The sequence below is a fragment of the Periplaneta americana genome, chromosome 9, assembly GCF_040183065.1.
Source record: "Periplaneta americana isolate PAMFEO1 chromosome 9, P.americana_PAMFEO1_priV1, whole genome shotgun sequence".
NCBI classification, from domain to species: domain Eukaryota; kingdom Metazoa; phylum Arthropoda; class Insecta; order Blattodea; family Blattidae; genus Periplaneta; species Periplaneta americana.
The window spans coordinates 64892987-64916643 of NC_091125.1; the positions used below are offsets into that span (position 1 = coordinate 64892987).

Consider the following 23657-nt stretch of genomic DNA (forward strand, 5'->3'; position numbering starts at 1 on the left):
CAAGAACTCATTATATTTAAAGTAGAAAATAGGTAACAAGGGCTATTGAAATTAAAAGAAAACGAATAAGAGAGCAATGATAAAATGTAATAAAGGAATGTTACTTTGTTTTGCACATTCAGTGTATCGAATTATTTTGTACATATCGATTCGGAGAAAATTGTTCTTGAAGTTATAAAAATAGCATTTTTAAAATAACATAGGGGAGAGTCGGGTAGTATCGGACATCGGGTAATATCGGACAGTGAGTTTCTTTCATCTACCACACGATGATAGTACCTGATTGACATGGTTACGTTTCTGTGATGTCGCATAGAGAAACGTGTAACCATGTCATTCAGGTACTACCATGTGGTGGTAGATGAAAGAAATGCACTGTCCGATACTACCCGACTCTCCCCTATAGCAAATTACTAAAATAGGAATTTTCTGAAGGATATAATATGCTACTACGATAAAAGAGAAACAATGAACGAAGTATATGTGGAAAGCTAAAAAGGAGCTGCATGACCAATGAAACAAGAGTGTAAAACTTTTTTGGATCGAAATATATAATCATTCTGCTTTCGATCTTATAAAGCGTTGGTTTTATTCAACATATTACATCAGTATAATTTAGATATTTAATATGAGAGGGGCATGCTAAGGTGTTTTATGTTACTTTTCACATATATGAGTCGTACCTATATGCATTACAAAGAAAGGAAACCTGTTCACAAAATTGATTTCATATTACAATAAATATTTTACCAGTAATGATTGTCTAATGTTAAGCATAAGTAAACATCACTCATTTGGAATCAATATGTCTACTTTACATCAACAAATTTTGGAACCAGGAAGAATAATAATATTCATTCTCACTTTTTAATTGATGACTATAGATTGATCGATATATTTTCTCGAAGTTTACCTCCATCAAATAATTATTAATTCTGAAGATACAGTTAATTGGCTTGTATTCTTCTGACGACTAATGTTTCTCAGTAGCAATTTACAAGTATCTAAAAGCAAGTTAACAATTCCTCAAATTAATGGAACTCTGTAGAAAATGTTACTTCACGAAATTTATAACATTTATGCCACCAAAAAAACCTCACTTTCTCTTCATTTAATTCAAATTTTTAACTCATTTTTAGAAAGCTTGCATGAGCATCTTTGATTTTGAAAATAATTTATAAATTGATTTGATTTTATTAGTATCAAAATTTAACAGTTTTTTACTTTACTTTTACTGTTGCATGGTTATTGTCGAAGTCGTGAATCTGTAGCGTATTTACGTAAGTGCCACGTTATGAAGACGCTTCTGACTTGCAATCTTCAGGTGGATCTCCGTTCAGTTCTCTTAGGATGGACTCAAGACTTCTGTTCTTCGTTTCCGGAATTTGGAAAAATGTGAAAATTGCACCAGCAAATGAGACAGCGGTGAAGAGCCAGAAGCAGCCATGAGGTTCTAGAAGATCGACCAGAGTAGAGTAGAACTTGGTTGAGAGGAAGGCCAGTAACCAGAGAAAGCTGCTAGTGATGCTCATGGCTATCCCACGAGCCTCTGGTCTCAGCGTTTCCGAGAGAACCACGTAGAACATGTTGGCGGGGCCCGCCACTACGCAGAAACAGTACACAGAGACGCATACCAGCGGTAACACCCCCACAACAGTCACATCGAAATTCAGGTGTCTGAGGAACAAGTACACACCTAGAGAGCCGAGGGAGATGCCTTGAAGTACTTGCGTAGTAATGAGAATGAGTCTTCTGCCTGCTATATCAGCCAGTATACAGGAACATAGCGAGCCGAGCAGGTTCACGAGGCTGAATACAATTGATGATACATAAGGAGAGAGACTGTTGCCAGTCATCTCGAATATGGTCTCACAGTAGCTGAATACGACGTTCATTCCGGAGAACTGTTGCACAGTGGCTAACACCAATGCGATCGTAAGCGCCTTCCTCGTACCACGTACAGAGAGCAAGTCCTTGATGCCCATTTCCTGAACATTTGACTTCGATGTCATCATGTAGTTGAGTTTCGACAATTCATCCTGCGCAAGTTTGGCATCGCCACCTCTGAGCCACATAAACGCGTCCAGTGCTTTCTCACTGTCTCCTTTTCCCATCAAGAACATGGGAGACTCAGGCAGCCAAAAGTAGCAGAAAAGAAACAGAACTGGAATTGCGAGGCTGGCTGCACCTGTGTTGTGAATGGTCAGATAGGGTGCCACAAGATACACGATGATAATGCCGATGTCGCAGAAGAGTCCACGGAGGTTTCCCAACGCCCCCCGGATGTTGTCCTCCGCTATCTCTCCCACGTACATCGTGATGAAGACATTGATGCCGGAGAGACTAATTCCCATGATGAAGCGCGCGATGAGGAGGTGTGTGACGGAGGTGGCGAAGGTGACGAGAAGCCAGCCTACGATCATAGGCACGGCACTCAAATAGCCCGCCATCTTGCGTCCTAGACTATGGTTGATGTGACTGTATACCGGAGATGCCACCAGGGCTGCTAGGAACACCAGAGATCCCAGCCAGGACTCTTGTTCCACGGTCACGGGTTGAGCATCCACAGCAGTGTCCACGGAACGCAGCAGAGGCAACGACGGTGACGCCCAGCCCTGCACCACACCATAACCGATTGCCACCACATTAGCTGCAACAAGGAGTGAAGATCTAATTAATTTTGTGAGAGTAGGACGATCGATTACCAACGTCAGTTGGCACAAGCACACATCATAGTAAAGCTTGAAGCTCCGTTAACGATAAAATATTAATTCTTATTATATTGAGTGTAAGGAGCACGATGACTTAATTTATAAGAAATCAGAAGTCATACTTTCACTTTAAACGTCGTTGGCTGTAACTGAAACATACATAGTTTTGGCAATAAATGAAACACTACAGTTTATAACATGCTTGATTCATGCAATGAGAATACTCATGACTAGAGCCCGGTTGTTTACGCATTTATATCAGTTAAAATAGGCAGGCAAAAATGTCAATGGAAAGGTAAAAAAAAGTGCACAATAAAGTTTGAAAAAAGATATTATATATTTTAGTAATAAATTTAAATTATATCAACATAACTCACATATTTACTTCATAGTTTGGATATGTTGACTTATAAAATACTTTTCTTTTTCGTGGTTAATAGTCTTTCCACAAACCTTACATAACAAAACTGTTCCATCGGTTGAAAACACATGGGCACCAAAGTCACTAACGTGAGCATGAAGTTTACTTCTCAATGGTTTACTGAATTTAGGCATTCTAGCTAACCGATCTTATACCTTCTGTCACCTGACAATAGCTGACTGTTCCTCACTCAAATTTCTTTCTCCTACAATAATAAACACGTGTAGCACAAAATTCTTATAGTAAGACTTGAAAATATGAAAGCAAACAATTGAAAAATGCTACGTGATAACTACTATGAGAACGAGATTAATATTTAAAATTATAAAGCTGATTGTTGGTACCGTGAAGACATTACAATATTATATTTGTATCTTTGGATTGTCGACCGTTATTCATATTACACCAATAATATTAAAGCACGATTATTAGCAGATTAAGCATAAAAATAAATTACTTTTATTCACTATTGTTAGTAAAGTGAGTTATTGCTTCATACATTTAAATTTCATACACATTACATTACAATTTATTAGAAAAATTCAAATAAACAAGAAATATTGCTTTAAAATGATAAAAAAAATTCATTTATTATTTAATTAGTAAGAAACACCTTAAAAAAGGCAAAATAAAAATTGGCCCTATCACTTTTATTTACCCCAAATCACATTTATATCTATGAAAATAAAGATTCACTTCCACCCAATAAAAAAGGCATTTTGCCAAACATCCGGGCTCTACTCATGACAGATGTGACCAATATGAGGAGCCACTCCATGTCCTTTGCTCGAGACCCATATAAATCTGAAAAAGAAACATCTGTTTTTAAATGGATTCTTGATCGTTTTCATGATTTTATGAAATATTTATAATAGTATTCATCGTAATCTTTCTGACTAAAATTCAAACGGAACTCGGCTTCATTTCTAGATATAATATAGCAGGTAATCTTCCTCCCCTAGCTGTTCTTTATGACTTTTGTCTTATTTTTTCCTCCTGCCATTAGTCGTAGACTTGGGCCACGCTAGTCACGTGATCAGAGTGTCTTCCTATTTGAGTTAATTTAGTGTTGTTTCGCAACTGTCTCAAGTACGAGGACGAATCAGATAAAATGGCCAAGTTCTTGACGCTGAAGTGTAAGAGGTGGAATAGATCATAAACTTTGAAATGACAGAATTTATAATATGAATATGAATAAATTCATAGGCTTTATTAAAATAAAAAGCATAGGATCTCGCAGAATAAATCGGACCATTTAAGTATTTTTTTAGAGAGCTTGAGAATATTCCTTGAAATAATTAACGTTGCTTGCAAAATGGAATTTTACTTTACGAGAAAAACCAAGATAAAATGCTTAGCAGTTCATGAATAAGCAATATAGCAAACAATATCCTGATAGGTGAACAGACACAATACAGTAAAGGAAAATAGTATAGTGATAATATTTTTACTTGGTAAAAAAAATAGGAAGGTGTGTAAAATGTAATAAAGTATTTCATATTGTGCTCGAGGATAATATGAAGATATTCAATAAAGTAATGATGTTGGACACGTGCTTGGACAATGCCCTAAAGGCGAGCTGCTGATCAATGCTAGACATCATCGTGTACGACATGCTTTGGCGACATCGTTAAAAACTTTAAATTGGGAGATTCATGAGGAAGTACATTGTGTATCATCAGATGGTTCTTTCAGACGGGCAGACATTATTACTATTAATGGACGCTTAAAACGGGCTCTTGTTCTTGACCCTACTATCCGTTTCGAAAGGAACCTAAATCAGGCCACCGAAGTTGATATTGAGAAGAAGTCTATATATGAACCTTGTCTGCCTATATTTCTCAAAAGTACAACGTCCCTCTTAAACAATGGTCCGTCATTGGTTTGCTGTTTGGCAATTGAGGTTCGATTACAAAATTCACATGGAATTATCTTAAGGAACTTCACATTCCTTTTGATTATGTAATGTCTATTCTTATAAATATTATCAAGGATTCCCTTCAAATATTACATCATCATCTCTATTTCAATTAATCCACTTATATTATTTGCCTTAAACAATTAACTTTCTTTTTTCTTTAATATTTCAAATTACATTATACTGCACATGTTTATTGTATTCAGGACCCTTGTGGTCACTCAAATTCTTTGAGCTGATGTCTTTAATAAATAAATAAAAAATAATATAACAGAACTAAAATAATGTTAATAAATGTAATAAAAAGATTATAAATACATGACGGAATATAAATACTATAAGAGCTTAGCAATTGCAATAAAATAAATTGTACAAGACAGGGGTCAGAAGCTCATACTGAAGGGAAACACAGTGGCAACCTCACTCCACTTTTTGTTCGTCTACACAACACTAAGTCAGTGAACTTCAGTGCAGTCACAGTCTGCATCAGTGGCATAGCATTATCATCTGAAAAGTTAATTACATTAAATATAGCTAGTTGAGCAATATATTTATTATTTGTACTTTCATCTAGTGCCAAGGAGCTTAATAGTTTATATTTTATTCGTTAATTGTACCTCTATATCAGAACTAAGTACCACAATTCTGCCCGCATCTGTGTGAGGTGACAGACTGATGCACTTGAATTGTTCGACTATGTTAGGGCAAACATCTTCTGCAGCTAAAGCTGAACAGTCATTAACATTCTCCCCCATTGCTAATGATTTCATTCTATCCGCAAAATATTTTGAAATGCGGTAGCTGGCACGAACAAATTCTTCTGCTGTGGTTTGTTCACTATCTTGTGCGAATTTTTCAGTGTTTTTTTTTTTTTTTTTTTTTAGACTTTCTAACAACTTCTTACTCTCGTCCCCTATAATAGATAACAGATTCTTATGTTGATACGAAGTCGTATAGAATTACATTACGCTAATCGTTAAATTTATTAGTAAACAATCATTTGACGCAGCTAAATATTAACTGATAAGCAGGCTTCGAGACTTGGGACCCCATACAATAAGTTTACTGTGCATGTACTAGAGTTGTTGACTCGTTGCAGGTAGTGAAAGATAGAGATGTGTTGAGGTAACAACGTTGCTATTTAGAATAGAGTACGGTAGTATGGGAAAACACACACACATATGGACATTCTAAAAGTAAATATTCATTACATAATGACAATATCAAAAGAATATGAAAAACATTTATTCTCCTGTCTTTTATAAGCATTTGTGTTTAATTATATATAGTGTTAATGGTGGAAATAAACCTGTAGTAATTTTAATTTCTTCATTTATCCTATTGGTCGTCTTTAGGAAGTGCAGTTACAGTACCGAATTGTAATGTACTACAAGATACATTTTCAGTGTCTCAAACTTAAATCTTTTTCGGTTATCTGCCAAACACAGTTTGTACTGGGACAAGCTACGCTCTACGTCGCATGACGTGATAGGAGTAAAACGAAGAAACCTAACATCATTGCAGTCTCTAAGAGACAGTCTTTTATTCTCGGGTGACTCTTGTCCACTAATTTGCTGTTTATATTACACAATGTTCCATATCCGTTATTTTTACATAAAATTGATTTCCACTTGTTTTACCCGTTCAGTAACCGGTGTACTTGGTGTCTCATTAATTATCTGTGTCATTTCCTCAATTAATTTGAGGGCTTCCGGCATCTCTTGCTCTGACTTTTCTAACCGTGTAATAGTTTCAGACATAGTTTTAAAATAGGTTTGTATGAAAACCAAATTATTCGTCAGAACCTTCAAATCCAGAGCGTTTTCCTTTGCGTTTTTGTTGGCATTCATTCTACAGTACCCCCACCCACTGTACGCTTTACAACTATACTCAGTGTACCGTTATGCGGATTTTCCACTGAACTGCTCTGTCGGGTCCGAAGTTTCGAAGCCTACTGATATGTTAATGCCGTAATTTATTACATGTTTATTTTATTAGAGTTACAATAATTCTACAGAAATGACATTTCATAAATAATACCTTAAATTATATTTTTTCCATATTTCTTGGTATGCTTCGTATTGAAGTGTCGTCTGATGTTAAAATGTGCAATAAAGCGAAATGGTAGGCCTATACAACATGTCAAACAAAACGCTTTTGCATTTAGTTCAACACAAAAATAATCCAATTCCAATTCCCATTCCTTACGGAAAGAATATTTTCTCTTTGGCTGTGCCATACTCCTTAGGTAACGTAGTACATCACTGATTACTTTAAAACTATGTGATGTTACGTAAACTGCGCGTAGCGGGGTGAGTTTGAGAGAGTGGTAGAAGGGGTAACGGAGGGGAAATAATTTATGTACTAATTGAGTGCCAGCTCACGGTCGCTGGTATAAGACAATATTGTCTCTACTGTTACCTAATTCATATATGTAAAATATAGAAAGAAAATGTAAGAGTAATATTGAAGAATTTTCTATCATTTTCTATGAAAAAAAATATTAGTGCAAACACTCGTGATGCCCCACTTCGATTACTGTGATATTCCGCTCATTGACCTAAGCGTTACTTCGGCGCAGAGACTACAACGTGTTCATAATATGTACGTCCGTTTCGTCTGCAATATTCGCCGGGCTGATCACGTAACACCATCCCTCGAAATGTTGTCCTGGCTCCGTCTAGAAGATCGTAGGAAAATCCACTGTCTTTCCCTTCTCTTTCAAATATTGAATTTCTCCACTCCTGTCTGTCTTGCGTCTCGTTTTCAAAATTTATCCACCCATCATAACCTAGACACACGATCACAACACTCCTCAATATTATCCATTCCCTCTCACCGAACATCCTCATATTCATCTTCTTTCACTGTGACTGTTCCTCGACTTTGGAATTCCCTACCGAGTAATGTCAGGGACTGTCAGACATCAAACCAATTTAAGAATAGGCTAACGAAATATTTTTCTAACAATTCTTGTTAGCAATAATAGCTGTTTCAGGTTTCCCAATGTTTAATGGTTATATATATATATATATATATATATATATATATATATATATATATATATATATATCACAGATAAATATCTAAATTATCTCATTATTATTATTATCATTATTATTATTATTATTATTATTATTATTATTATTAATGTAACAGAGTTTAAAGAAGTGGCTTTCAATGCATTATTAACGTATCCTATACAATTGCAGATATCAAAATTGCTAAAGGCGAAATTCAGTTACAAAAAAGTAATATGACAAATGTAGCAATTACTTCATTTACGAATATAATATGGCTGTCACGTGTTAACTTGAACTAAATTTAAAAATACCTTAGGTGACTAGTTCAAGTTAACACGTGAAAGATATATATATTATTTTTATTTAATATCAAATGTGCGTCATTAAATAATTATATATCTTGATTACACAACTTTTAACACTGTATCACTTAGGAATAAAATATATATATATTTTATTCCTAAGTGATACATTGTTAAAAGTTGTGTAATCAAGATATATAATTATTTAATGACGCACATTTGATATTAAATAAAAATAAATTGCTTAGTGCATGCTCTCACGCCTATTGCAGGGAAGTAAGAGGGTTATAGCATGCGCGCCGCGAGGAGTCCGAGCTGAGTTTTGCTTCTAAATACCTATAGTGAGAACTAATGATTCAACAGTTGCGATGACTTGAGATGCGTCTGTTGATATAGATCGGTAAGCTCGAGTAATCGTCAGTAGAAAGCCTCTTTGTATTTTTGCTAACTCTGTAAATAAATAAATAGATAAATAAATAAATGAGTGAGTGAATGAGTGAGTAAATAAAAAAATAAATAAACAAAATCCTTGATTTTCAGTCAGTCAGACGTGAGATTTTTCTATGAAAAATTCATAGTGACACTTGAGGCCGACTATCGGTGTTTTCCTCAGGGTTCTCCCGTTTTCCATATTTTAGGAATCTTCATAATTCCGTCAACTCTCCAGTCCGTCATCATTCCATAGCATTCCTCGAACGCCGGCTGGCATAGGGTCGAGTGGATTTACCTAATCGAAACCTGGGTATGCAGAGAACCTTAGTGCACAGTATTCAGTCGGTGTGGGTTTGAGAATACGTCTAGATTGGAGGTCAATGCAATAGATCTAATAAGGTGATAGTGCTGGGTCGTATTGAGCTATTGACCAGCAGCTCTACAACTCTGAGAGTACAGTTAGTTAGCATAAAGGTGACTATGGTATGCGTGCAGAAAATGCCTGCCTCAACCAGGAGTCCAGTGTGCTATATACTATGATTAATGTACAAGTATTTAAATTTTTCTCTGTGTTTATTGTGATAGTGACTGACTGATTAAATAAAAATATTATTCTATGTAGAAATAATGCTATGTGAAAATGTTACCAAAAGAAAGAATAAAGTGATCCTTTAGGAGAGTCGGGAAATTATCAGTTCCGGGAAGAAGTGCTCTTTCATTTCCGATAAATTAGACAAGAAGAGCAGCATTATATTGCAATAAATCGTAATCAACAATAAAAATAAATATGGGCTCCATAAATATAATAAATTAGGAGAAGCAGATTTTCCTAATAAACTTCTGTCGACTCCTGGAAAGAAATTCAAAACTAGAGCACGTCAAACGACAATGTAAGTAGGTAACTCGATCAATGCGTTGTTCGCAGGATTATGCACGACATCTACTGCAAGAGAAGAAGGTTCCAACCATGCCGAAACTGTTGCCCATTGTTCGACAGAAAATACAATTTTCATCAGATAGGTCATCTCTCCAAATTTTTATGAAGAAGATGGCATTTAAATCGAGTGTGTCGAAGTCAACGGAAAATGTTACTAGAGAAATTTGGTATTCTGAATTGGTGACAAAAATACTTAGTAGACTAGGAATTCGACACTATAAGGAATTTTGTCGTGAGCTGGTTTACTTGGACGAAAGTTGGATCGTCAGTGATTTGACCTTCAGGAAATGTCGACTAGAAGATAGAGACATCGGCATTCATATGGACGTGATGTTAGAAAACAGATTAGTAATCGTTCATTTGGGCAGTAGTAAGGGTTTCATAAAAAATATAAAGTTGATATACATGGTGATTCACGAGGATTTACCGTCACTTACGGAGTTTATTTCCGAAGATATTCTGAGCAAAAATGTCACATTAACATTTGTCCTAATCTCAATATTTTCAGAGTTACATTAATTTTAAATTTATTGTAAAATGCCATTATTCTTGAGTTTTAAGAGTAAAATAACATTTCAGATAAAGAATTAACTATTCAGGAGTATCACTTCTTTAATTAACTAATATTCTGAAGCTAAAAATGTGTTGTGAATTCCATAGTAGCTTCGTACAGAATTTTTTTTCGATTTTTAACTACAAAATTACATTTTCTTACGCATTTATCACAACAATTGTTACAAATCACGCCACTCTTGTAAATTATTCAAGGTTGTACATTAAGATGCATAATTATTAAACTGTAAATATATAATCAAGTTCCTGAAGTCCTATGATTTGTAACTAATTTTGTGATAAGTGCATAAGAATGATGTCATTTTTAGTTAAAAATTGAAAGACAAAACCTGCACAAAGCAACTGACAACATATTTTTAGCTTCAGAACACCAGCCAATTAAAAAAATGATACTTTTGAATAGTTCATTTTCTATTTGTAATATTTTTTTTACCCATAAAACTAAAGAAAAAGTTATTTTACAAACAACTTCAAATTAGTGCAACTTTGAAAATATTGAGATTAAGATATATGTTTATATGACTTTTTTGCTAAGACTGTCTTCGGAAATAAACTCCGTAAGTGGCGGTAAATCCTCGTGAATCACCCTGTATAAAGCAGGTATGCCCACATCTACTCTTAATTACCATGGTCATGTGTACCATATCAATTTCGAGAAGTATGTTAAGGAAAACCTAATACCAAATCTCCCTTTCCAAGCTTAAGCGATTATGGATAACGCCCCATATCATAGTATGCAAATTAACAAGGTCCCGTCACGGTGTGCTCTAAAGTAGAACATCATAACATGGCTGCAGATAAATAAATGTACACTGTAACTTATCCATGCGTAAGTAAAATCTTTAAAAACCAGCTAAGTTGTTTCATAAAATAGATACCATTCTTACTTCATATGAAGATACTATATTACGCCAATCTACTCTCTCTTGAGTGATTTATTGATGTCATAAGGGCTGGGTCAGGAATGGATTAATGCATTTAGGCCGTTTAGGCCCACTGTATGCCCTATATGCGATGATTGTGACATTCATGAATCCGACGCTGACAGTTGGGCCATACTTCCTGGGCTCTGCAGGTAAGGTCCCATCATCATCTACTGAAGAGCCCAACACAGAACCCGGAGCCCCAAGCCTTTAGAACCTAAATCAACATCAGAAACCCGCACTATTCCCCAATCTATTTTTACTATTACAGATGATAGATGAAATGAGGGGGAGTGAAGAGTGTTGGTAGATTGTAAGAGGGAAAAGGGAGTACTAAAAACAAAACCCTGCAACGTCTGTTTTGTCCACCACAAATTCCACTCAGACCTGACCGGGAATCGAACCCAAGACACATGTATGTGAACTTAGTGCAATTGAACTGATTTTTCCTAAAGTGAAGAGCTCAGTGCGAAGAAATAATGTTACAGGTGACTTGTCGTTACAGGCGTTGACTAATATCACAAAATGTTCACTATCTTCCACAACGAAATACAACTGGAAGGGCTGCTATGACCACGTTAAAAAAACTGGTTACTTGCTTGCTTACTTACTTGCTTGCTTACTTACTTACTTACTTACTTACTTACTTACATACTTACTTACTTACTTGCTTTTAAGGAACCCAGAGGTTCATTGCCGCCCTCACATAAGCCCCCATTGGTCCCTATCCTGACAAGATTAATCCAGTCTCTATCATCATAAGCCCGCCATTGGTCTCTATCTTGACAAGATTAATCCAGTCTTTATCATCATAAAGAAATATAGATGAATTAACAAAGATAGCAAAGGGAGTTGGACTTACTACGATAAAAAAAAGTCTGAAATTAAAGATGTAGGGCCTAAATAGCTATAATATACCAACAAAGAAAAAAATGACAAGAAAAAAGTGTCAGTTCGACAGGGTCGCGATTTACTTCGACGTACAGTTTATGGGTGCTATAAGAAGGGGGTGTCGCCCGAAGTGGAATCGCTTACAAAATCATGCAGGAAAAAACGGGAGGGACTGATTATGAATTTCCTTATAGTGGCTGAACATTAAATGCTGTAGATTGTTACATAACGTGGAGTAACGGTTAGCGCGTCTGGCCGCAAAACCAGGTGGCCCGAATTCGATTCCCGGTCGGGGCAAGTTACCTGGTTGAGGTTTTTTTCAGGGGGTTTTACCTCAACCTAATATGAGCAAATGCTGGATAACTTTCGATGCTGGAGCCCGGACTCATTTCACTGGCATTATCACCTTCATCTCATTCAGACGCTAAATAACCTAAGATGTTGATAAAGCGTCGTAAAATACCTACTAAAATAAAAAATTGTTACATAGCATGGGGTTTTCATTTCAGACTGTAGATAGAAGACCAGTTAGAGTCGAACCAATGAGATTATCGCTTGGAGGTATTCTTATCTGTAATAAATTCAGAATTGTCAGACACAGGATATATATAGGTTATATATATATATATATATATATATATATATATATATATATAGATGATGCTTGGTATGACAGCAACACTTGCCAAATGAAGAATCGGTCGGACGATTCTGAAAATTGTGTGGTGTCGGCTTCAGACTAGAAAGGGAGACAGAATAATAATTGAAGACTTCGGAGGTAAATAATGAAAATCCACATATACAAATTGCATACATTTTAATTTTTACTGCAAGTACAAGAGGATTTTTATATCATTTGTTAACATATTTACTTAATTATTAAACCAAATCAAAGATACTGTGGCTTATAGGCTGTTAACAACCAGAAAACTGCCAATCTCAATTTTGAGAGTTATCATTTATTTACCTCTGAGGTCTTCAATTATTCATTGTGGTGGCCAGGAAGGATTCATTGAAGATGCACTATTTATCACTCACAATAGTATGGTTGTTGCGTCTGCAGACTACCACTGTACAATCAACGCCACCATTTTTGAAAACTGGTTTGAAAATTCTATCCTCAAACGTCTGCAAGAGCCATCAATGATCGTTTGTGCTAATGCCTCATATCACAGTTGAATCCTGAACCCTAAACCGAATACCTCTTGAAAGAAAGACGCAATAACAGATTATATGAAAAAGCACCACATTACCATACCTCACCCAGTTCCGATAATACCTGTCCTACTTCATATTATTGATGAACAGCTTTTACCATATGAACGCAAGCGAAGATATGCAATAGATGAAATGACGGCTTCATATGGGCACTCTATCATTCTGTCCTAAACCCGATTGAAATAGTTTTGTCGCAGGTGAAGAGAAAAATTATTTCACAGAACTTAAAAGGGTTACCGGTGTGCGAGCTGAGCAAACTTCTGAATAGTGCACTTAATAGTGTCTCGCCAGAAAACTGGAAAATTATAGAAATTAAACTGGAAAAATTATACAAAATGAAAACGTGAAAATTGGTTTTGCAGGAACGACCAACAATGTCACATAATAATGATCTCGCTTTGATTACTGATCTACAGTTGACCTCTAATCAATATAAAAATAAGGGAAAATGCAAAATCTTGAATAGTTAAATTTATATCCACCGTATTATTTAGTGCGAACAATTAAAGATAGGATAGGTTCAGTCAGGAAAGGGAACTACTTTTTGACATGCCAATGTAAAGCAGTCGCAATAAAAACGATGGAAATACCGCAAGAAAATTTTTCGGGGATGTTGTCACTTCCACTTATATTATGGGAATACATATAAATCTAATAATTAGTCTACATATACAATATTAGAAACTTTTTTTGTAGGTTTGTAATTGATAAACGGGCATTTGGCATGTATACAAGAGAGACAAGGAAATTGTATTTATACATGTACAAATAGTATTTTATGCCTACAACCCTTCACAGACTCTTGGCTCATGGATGGAAGATCATAGCACACTGTTATACCTACTTGTAAACTATCTGAGGAAGCCCAGGAAACGAACAATGAAGATAGACTTTTCAGAAAAGTCTTCACAAGCAAAACATCGAGAAATGACACTAATACCAATATTTTGCTCGGGCTACTTATTTCTTTGGACCCTTACATCACCAGCTTAAGGAAATTAAGGAAAGAAAATCATATCAAGAAAATAATATCAAGAGAAGTGCTGCAGTTGCTCTCCAAGCCTACATTACTCGGTGCTGACGAAGGAGAGACTAGCAACGAGGATACAGATTCTGATAGGAATGCATCTAACTTCTGAACGAGTATGATATGTAGCAATATTCCTTCGTCTTAATCTTCCAATTTTAAGTGCATTCCACATTATGAACATAAATTTATTTTTTGACTCAAATAAAAAAGAAATTATTACAATATTGCTAATTTAATTTTTTGTAAAATTAGTTGCTATTTTCATTTTCATTATTAAAAACTTACTCACTGTCAATAATTGAAGCTACGTACCAAATTGAGCGATTAGTTTTCGAGAAATTATTTTTGGCCTGCTAGACTCTCTAAATTACACACTGTGGAGCTATGACGGTGGCTTTTAGTTATTAATGTGTGTCAAAATTAATTAACATATTTTATTATTTTATTACTGAAAGCACAAAAATTTCAAGTTCCTTCTAACATTCTTCAGATTTTACATTAAAACGTTAATATTTAAACAAAGTCTCTGTAATACAATATCCTACATTTTTGTATCTTCATTCTACAGCAGGCCATCGGAAGATATCATTCCAGAATTCCTCATTTTCAGCAGTTTTCGACATTTAGACAGCTTATTTCTGAACATCGGACATTTTGAACTTTGATTGAAGCTGCATTGCCTGGATATGGAAGGCACACAGGCAAAGCAATATTTTGTTTTTGAGAAAAAGACAGGTGAAACGTCGATGGCTGAGAACCAAACTGTTTTAAGTCCAACTTTTTATAAGAAAGAAATCTGTGTTTCATTGTGTTCCAGTTCTTGTCTGCTTATATGAAAAATTGTAAATATTCCACTCCATAAGGTTGCTGTGAAGCTATTCCAAATTATTATTGTTTCACACGGTTCGTGATAACCTTTTGTCTTGCACAACTTATGGTGACAACCATGTATCGCGAAGCGGGTTATTGCATGTCTATGAGTCTGATTTTCTTTAGTCCAGTTCCTATCTACCATAGCACCTGTGGCGTAGAAGTCGCGGTCTATCGTACGGCGTTTATCTTATCTTCTCTCTAGGAGGTCTTTGTAGGGTTGTGTCGATTGCAGTAGTATTTGGAGTCTGATGTCTTCTACGTAGAAAGTTTCTCTGACCATCTCGTACACTAGTCTTGAAGGTGTGTTTCTTCAGAATAACAATAATACGCTAAATGAATATGCTAAGAACTGACCTAAAACAAGATCTCAAATGCCTTATCAGGCGCACCTTTATTATTATTAAGTTATTATTATTATTATTATTATTATTATTATTATTATTATTATTATTATTATTATTGTTAAATGAAGCTTTGAAAGTCAGGAGCTTAAAATGTATTTATTTATTTATTTATTTATTTATTGATTTATTGATTGATTGATTGATTTATTTATTTATCTATTTATCTATGTATCTATGTATTTATGTATCTACCTACCTACCTACATGTCTATCTATCTATCTATCTATCTATCTATCTATCTATCTATCTATCTATCTATCTATCTATCTATCTATCTATCTATCTATCTATCTATCTATCTATCTATCTATCTATCTATCTATCTATCTATCTATCTATCTATCTATCTATCTATCTATCTATCTATCTATCTATCTATCTATCTATCTATCTATCTATCTATCTATCTATCTATCTATCTATCTATCTATCTATCTATCTATCTATCTATCTATCTATCTATCTATCTATCTATCTATCTATCTATCTATCTATCTATCTATCTATCTATCTATCTATCTATCTATCTATCTATCTATCTATCTATCTATCTATCTATCTATCTATCTATCTATCTATCTATCTATCTATCTATCTATCTATCTATCTATCTATCTATCTATCTATCTATCTATCTATCTATCTATCTATCTATCTATCTATCTATCTATCTATCTATCTATCTATCTATCTATCTATCTATCTATCTATCTATCTATCTTTCTATCTATCTATCTATCTATCTATCTATCTATCTATCTATCTATCTATCTATCTATCTATCTATCTATCTATCTATCTATCTATCTATCTATCTATCTATCTCTGTCTATCTCTGTCTATCTATTCATCCATCCATCCATCCATCCATCTATCTACCTATTTATTTATTTATTCTGGTAGAGTTAAGGCCATGAGGCCTTCTCTGCCACACTACCAGAAGTAAAATACATAATAAAACAATGACAAAAATACGAAAGTCGTACTTAAAAATAAAAATAATTTTCATGCACATTAACAAGCTTACATGGGCTATAATGAAATATTAACTAAACATGATACATAATTAAGTTATTTACAATTCATATCCTAATTCTACTTTATGATAGGCCTAAATGACAATTTATATACACACACAGAGTAATCTATAAAAAATCGGCTAACACTCACAAATCAGTTTCATGTAAAAGTATGTAATTCTTAATTCTTAATTTAAATTGATTAATCGTTCGGCAATCCCTGACATGACGAGGTAAGGAGTTCCATAGGCGGCAAACTGACACAATGAAAGAGGATGAATAGAAAGAGGTACGATGACGAGGAATGGACAATAAGGCCTGAAAAAATAATAGTAAAATGGACTTGAAACAGTCTGGTTCTGAGCCATCGATGTGCTGGAGGACAAGCCACCAATATACTCATAGGCAGTAGCCAACTCTTTATTTTCACTTTCATAGACAAACTGGTTAAATGTAGACGTAATGAATAAAATGGTTACTAAGATTTAAAATCTAGCATATCTGTTACTTACACCTCCTACACCATGAGATTTGCAAAAAAAAACAACGAAACAAAATATTTGCGATTCGCGAACCAACTTTTGAGTGCAGAAAGATCCGCAGTCCTGGAATCCGGATCTTTCTGCACTCAACCAGAAATTCAATCTCATGTTTTCAACCTTAGATTTCCGTAGGTTGGGGTCTTTTCTATGCACGAAGGTGAATATATCTACAGAGATTCAGAATCTATTCATAACTGAATTTTATATAAAAAAAATGTGACTCACGTCCTTTCTGCAATCATCGAATCAATTATTTTGTACATTTCATAATCTGACATAAATTTTTAACTTCCAGAATTTTGTTTACTTTTGTTTGGAAAATATTTCGTATTAATACATAAGAATGGTTTAGTCTACCACAAAACGAAGTACTTATATCCATTTTCCTGTCTTAAATATAAAGAGTGTATATTTTAAACTGTCACACATTCCAATGTAATGTCTGATAATATTTCTAAACAAATTAGGTATTCCGACATAAAAGTGAAAACTTTCCAATATTAAAAGTGTAACAGCAATTTAATATAAAATTACTCGAAAATTTAATTATGATTAATTTTAACATATCTAACTTTTGTATTTGGGAAAACAAAGATAGGTAATATAAATCTCAAACTAAGAATCATAAGTTTTAGAGTAAACTAGCATTTATCCCATCATACATTTTGTGAATAATATTGTAATACCAAACTGCAAGTTCTTTACAGTATCAATTTAAAAATTCAGCAATCACTACGTAAATATCGAATAAACGGTCCTTGTCTATTGTACACAATAATGAATCAGGATAATATATATTTTGTATGATAATAGAATCCAATTCTATAGGAATAAATTATTAATTGAGGGGCTTAGAACAAAAAGCAGGTAAGTGACATTATTAAAAAAAATCAGTTAAGTGCATGTTGTGATAGCCCAAAAGGATTTTTCTTTGGGATAAAATCAGGTAAGTGATCACACTGTGCAGTGCTGCAATATGGGCATCATTTCACCATACGAGTGTATAATATTCCATTGCATGTAGAACTTTAACTGTAATTTCCTCAAAACTAGGTTTCCGTCACTTACCTGCTTTTTGTTCTAAGCCCCTCAATTACCAAAACCACAACGACTGAAATAAATATAGCCTATAGAAAATCTTTCTGAGTTAGCCTTTAAAATCGTCTATTCGTTCACCATTGAGCTCACGGAGAATTGATTCCAAACTCCTATTTCTCGTTTCTGGTAGTTGAAAATATGTAAAAATAGATCCAGCCAGAGATACGGCCGCATAGAGCCAGAAACATCCATACAAGCCTAATACTTCCTCCAAACTGTTGTGAAATTTAGTGGATAAAAATCCTAACATCCAGACACATAAACCGATGACACTCATAGCAACACCTCTTGCCTCAGGACGGAACGTTTCTGAAAATACTACGTACCCTACTGTTCCCAATCCTGCCACGATACAGAAGCAGTACACAGACAAACAAATGACTGGAATAATGTTCACAGCACTAACATCAATACCTGACTCTCCCAGAAACAAAAAAATACCCATACCTCCAAGGGAAACTGCTTGTAAAATTTGTGTGCTGATCAGAATGAATCTCCTTCCTATAAGATCTGCACAGATTCCAGCAGTAATGGAACCCAGAAGGTTCAAACTAGCTACAATGATGGAGGATATTTCTGGTGACAAACTGCTCCCAGATGTCTCAAATAACCTCGTACAGTAGCTAAAAATAACATTCATACCTGATAACACCATCACTATGCAGAATACAACGGCAATTAAGAGAGCCTTCCTAGTTCCTCGAACAGCAAGCAAGTCTCTCAGACTTACTTTCACGTTGTTCTGTACAACCATACTCAATTTTTTCATTTCCTCATCAGCAAGTTGCGCATCACCACCACGAAACCAAAGATATGATTTCAAAGCCTCTTCTGATCTCCCTTTGCCGAGAAGATACATCGGCGATTCTGGAAGCCAGATGTATGTTAACATAAACAAAATGGGTAATGTGATAGCTACAATGCTCATATCCCTTACAGACATGTAAGGTCCGATACAGTAGCAGAAGAGAATGCCTGCGTCGATAGAAATGCCACGAAACGTTCCTAGCGTTCCCCTGATATCGTCCTGAGAAATCTCGCCGATATACATAGTGCCAAATATGTTAGCCCCAGCTAGAGAGAAGCCCATAGTTACTCTCGCCACAAAGAGATAGATGATCGAGTTGGAGAAAATAACAAGAATCCAGGCCACAATGAGAGGTGCTGCGGCGAGGTATCCCGTTGTTTTGCGTCCAGAGTTCTGGTTCAGGTAACTGTACAGCGGTGAGACGACGAACGCCGCCAAGTGAGGTATAGAGCCGAGCCAAGTCTCCTGTTCGGATGTGAGCTCTTCTCCTCCGACAGCAGGGTCCCCTAGCTTCAAGAGAGGAATCGTTGGAGAGGTCCATGCCACCACCATTCCATAGACAATGGCCATCAAATTTACTGAAACAAAGCGACTGAATATTGTGAGTTACAGAGATATTTTCTATTTCTTAGGGAGAGATTAAGACTGAGTTTATCCTATTTTGCCATTAAAATATCGTTTAGAAAGGTACAAAGATTTTTTGTAATATTCGTTGTCATTTTCTTAACAGATTACACGCAAAATTACAGAGATTATTTTCAAAATATTCTCCAATAAGAAACGACTCTTTGATCTGTACAATTATCTCATTATTCCATCGTCGCACCACTGCGAAATATCAGTTTATTGAAAGCATCTTTGAATTATGTAAATACATTATATAAAATATAAACTATATTGTTGGATGCAACTTTATTCTCCAAACGCCAAGCTGCATCATTCTGCACATCCTCCTTAAGCAGTTTCTTGTTCTTAATGACTTGCGCCTTTCTGTGTGTGAATGGGACATACATCACTTCCTGATACTTAGATCCTTGATGCTTACAATTTCCAGAATGCAATGGTAAGTAAAATGGGAAATCCTATCAGTGGTTTTCAGCCACAGAGATGCCACAGTGACAACTAAGATCCCTAACGGTCTCCATTATCATATTCCATTTGCAAATGTCATCGGGGCACCACTCAGACAGCCTCATACAGGCATCAAGATCATCATCCGAATCCTAGCAAGTCTCGCCACAAGGCACCCATACTTCACACTTACTGTTAGTATTTTATTCTTTCAATTACATCCATTTAAAAACATGTATTATTTTGTCACGTAAAATAAAAAAATATTGAATTTACCTGTTAACAATTCTGTAAAGATTTCGTCGATTAAGTAGTTTGAATTGTAGCCAATTGGCCAGAAAGACGTTCACGCAATGATCAATATTATAGCGATTCTGCTCTCCAACTAAAACTCCTGTGCGGAAGTAAGTATGAAGAATACATTTGCAAAGCCCTTGTAACATTCTTTGCCCATTAAGAAGTATTAAAAAAATAAAATACGGTAATTTGGTTGCATTAATAACGTTGATGACATTTGTTTCTTGTTTTTAATACCAGGCTGCATTTATTTATGAAAAGACAAAATAACAAGACTAAATATCAACGCTCACCATTCATAAGGCATTGTTTTTTTTTTTCAGCATTTCTTTATGTAGTCTTAGTCGGATTTTAAAAAGCTTTAACGCATATTTTAACAGTTTAGTATTTATGTCATAACTCCTTACTGATTTTCTACATACATGCATACATCATACATACATACATACATACATACATACATACATACATACATACATACATACATACATACATACATACATACATACATACATACATACATACATACATACATACATACATACATACATACATACATACATACATACACTATCTACCACAAAGTAATTGGGCACTGTTTTTACCCCTTTAGAACCTCGTGGTACCACCTCTTGTTGCTATACCAGCAGCCACCCTGTCAGGCATGCTCTCCACTAGTTTGTGTAGGATATCCACTGGAATGCGTCGCCATTCCTCTTGCAACATGGCACTCAGTTGGACAACAGAAGTTGGCCGCATCTCCCGAGACCTCAATCGCCGGTCCAATTCATCCCAAAGATGATCCAAAGGTGCTCAATGGGATTGAGATCAGGACTCTGTGCAGGCCAGTCCAACCGGTGAACATTATTGTCTGCATACCACTGCATAGTAGCCGCCGAAACATGGGGCCAACTTCCATTGTCCAACTGAGTGCCATGTTGCAAGAGGAATGGCGACGCATTCCAGTGGATATCCTACACAAACTAGGGGAGAGCATACCTGACAGGGTGGCTGCTGTTATAGCTACAAGAGGTGGTACCACGAGGTTCTAAAGGGACAAAAACAGTGCCCAATTGCTTTTTGGTACCTAGTGTACATACATACATACAACCATACGAGTACATACATAAATATATACATACATGCATGCATACATGCATACATACATACATACATACACACATATTTCTATACATTCATGCATGCATACTTACATATATGTTTATGTATATTATAGCGAACATACATATACATACATACATACATACATACATACATACATACATACATACATACATACATACATACATACATACATACTTACATACATACATACTTACATACATACATACATACTAACACAAATTTGTGCTCTTAAGGTTATATGAGATTATGTTTCCATTATCTGCGAATAAGTAAACTATGATTCTGTTTTATTAAAGTTAGCAAGTATTGTATCGTGAATCGTCCTCGGTAATCTGAGGGTATGATACTATATGTTGGATTTGATCTTCTTGGATTCATTCCCAGGTGATTGCTATGGATTTTAAAGGGTAGAATATTTAGCATGGATTCCTCTGTACGGAATAAAGCTATGGGTCCTGTGTCGTAGATTTACAGCACTTAAAATAACTATATTCCTGAAAGAAATTGTCGGCCATTTCTCGCTCAAGTATAATAAGGATTCTGAATAACCTCTGTAATTAAAATCGTCGATAATCAAAATGCTACTACTTTAATTAGGTCTACTATTATTACAACTGCTGCCTCAGGCTGCGAAGCAAGCCTTCGGGCCCTTCTCCGTAATAAAAAGAACTACAACTAATATTGTTATAAGTTTTTTCTCAAGGTAAGAAAACAATGAATAACAAATTGTTTGATGTTAAATAACGTTTAACTGCAGCCTGCGCTAGACATAAAATGTAGGCCTAAGCACGCTGGCGCGTACTGTAATATTTTAAAATTCTAATAAGTTAGTCCTTGTAAAAGATAGCACAAACTAAGTGTAAATTAAAGAAAACATAAAGAGTTTTCTATGTATCTGATTTATTTTATTCCATAATTAATATTTACGATTTGTTACACAATTACTGAAAACATCCAACTATAATTTCTATAAATTCTATTTTTTAAAAACGTTAGTTAATGAAACTCGCCGAGCTTCCTGTGTTAAATTTGCTTATAGTCCAGACATAGGCCTACACTATACGTACGTGTCTAATATGTGAAAATAACTAAACAATGATTCATAAATCTGAATCCTTAAATTTAATAAGTTTATTTCACAAATGTCTGAAATTATATAAAGTATGAGAAAACTAGTCTAAATGTTCTTTAAGCTGACCAGTTCGTCTGAAATATTTGAAAGTAAGCAAACTGCCACTAATTAGTACTCCTAAAGTTTTTAAGTTTATGTCTCCAGTATCGTAAGGTAAGTGAACTATAAGTCACAACTCCGTGTTCTTAAATATGATTAATTTATATCTCCAATATCTGAAAATATGAAAACTTTGAGTCACAATACATTTTCTTCAAGTCAGAAGAGTTATGTGTCCAATATCTGAAATCAAAAGAAAGCATGAGTCACACCTCCGTAATCTTAAAGATGATGTCATCAGTATTTCAAGGTTACAATTCTATGCTATTAAAGTTTTAAGTTTATATCTTCAAAACCTGAAAGCAAGACAATTATCAGTCGTAAATAAGTTCTTAAATAGGTAATTATACCTCCATTACCAGAAAGCATACAAACCATGAGCCACAGCTCCAAATTCTGAGAGTTTGAAAGTTTATTTCTCCAATATCTGAAAACAAGTAAACTTCGAGGCACGACTTTGTGTTCTAAAGTTAGCTAATTTACATACTAAAGTCTGTATATAAATTAAGAAGAATCGTAGTGAGAATGGTAATCGAGCTCTTGATTTGGGATCAAATCCGCATTCAAAAGGTGATCTTTTATATATATATATATATATATATATATGTGTGTGTGTGTGTGTGTGTGTGTGTGTGTGTGCGTGCGTGCGTGCGTGTGTGTGTGAAGAAAATTGACCTTCGGTTTTAACTGAAAACTTGTCTTTCTCCTGGAAAAATAATAATGGCTGTACGCTATTTCTACGGACTGTCATTTAACAATCATAAGTTATACAGTACTTATTCGTAACA

At 34.9% G+C, this 23657-nt stretch overlaps 1 protein-coding gene across 5 annotated transcripts in view; it reads right to left on the minus strand.

Moving 5' to 3' along the window:
- Positions 1 to 570: 570 nt before the first annotated feature.
- The window catches only part of LOC138706035 (facilitated trehalose transporter Tret1-like), a 47399-nt gene continuing 24312 nt past the window's right edge, over positions 571 to 23657 (minus strand). For 2 of the 5 annotated variants that reach the window (XM_069834933.1, XM_069834929.1), the window contains one exon: positions 571 to 2650. In XM_069834933.1, coding sequence (XP_069691034.1) covers positions 1293 to 2450 — 1158 coding nt within the window. In that variant the 5' untranslated portion in view covers positions 2451 to 2650 and the 3' untranslated portion in view covers positions 571 to 1292. Of the gene's footprint in view, positions 2651 to 16562; positions 19703 to 22001; positions 23053 to 23657 lie in introns of those variants that run through there. The other 3 variants (XM_069834932.1, XM_069834930.1, XR_011333879.1) reach the window with 2 other exon arrangements.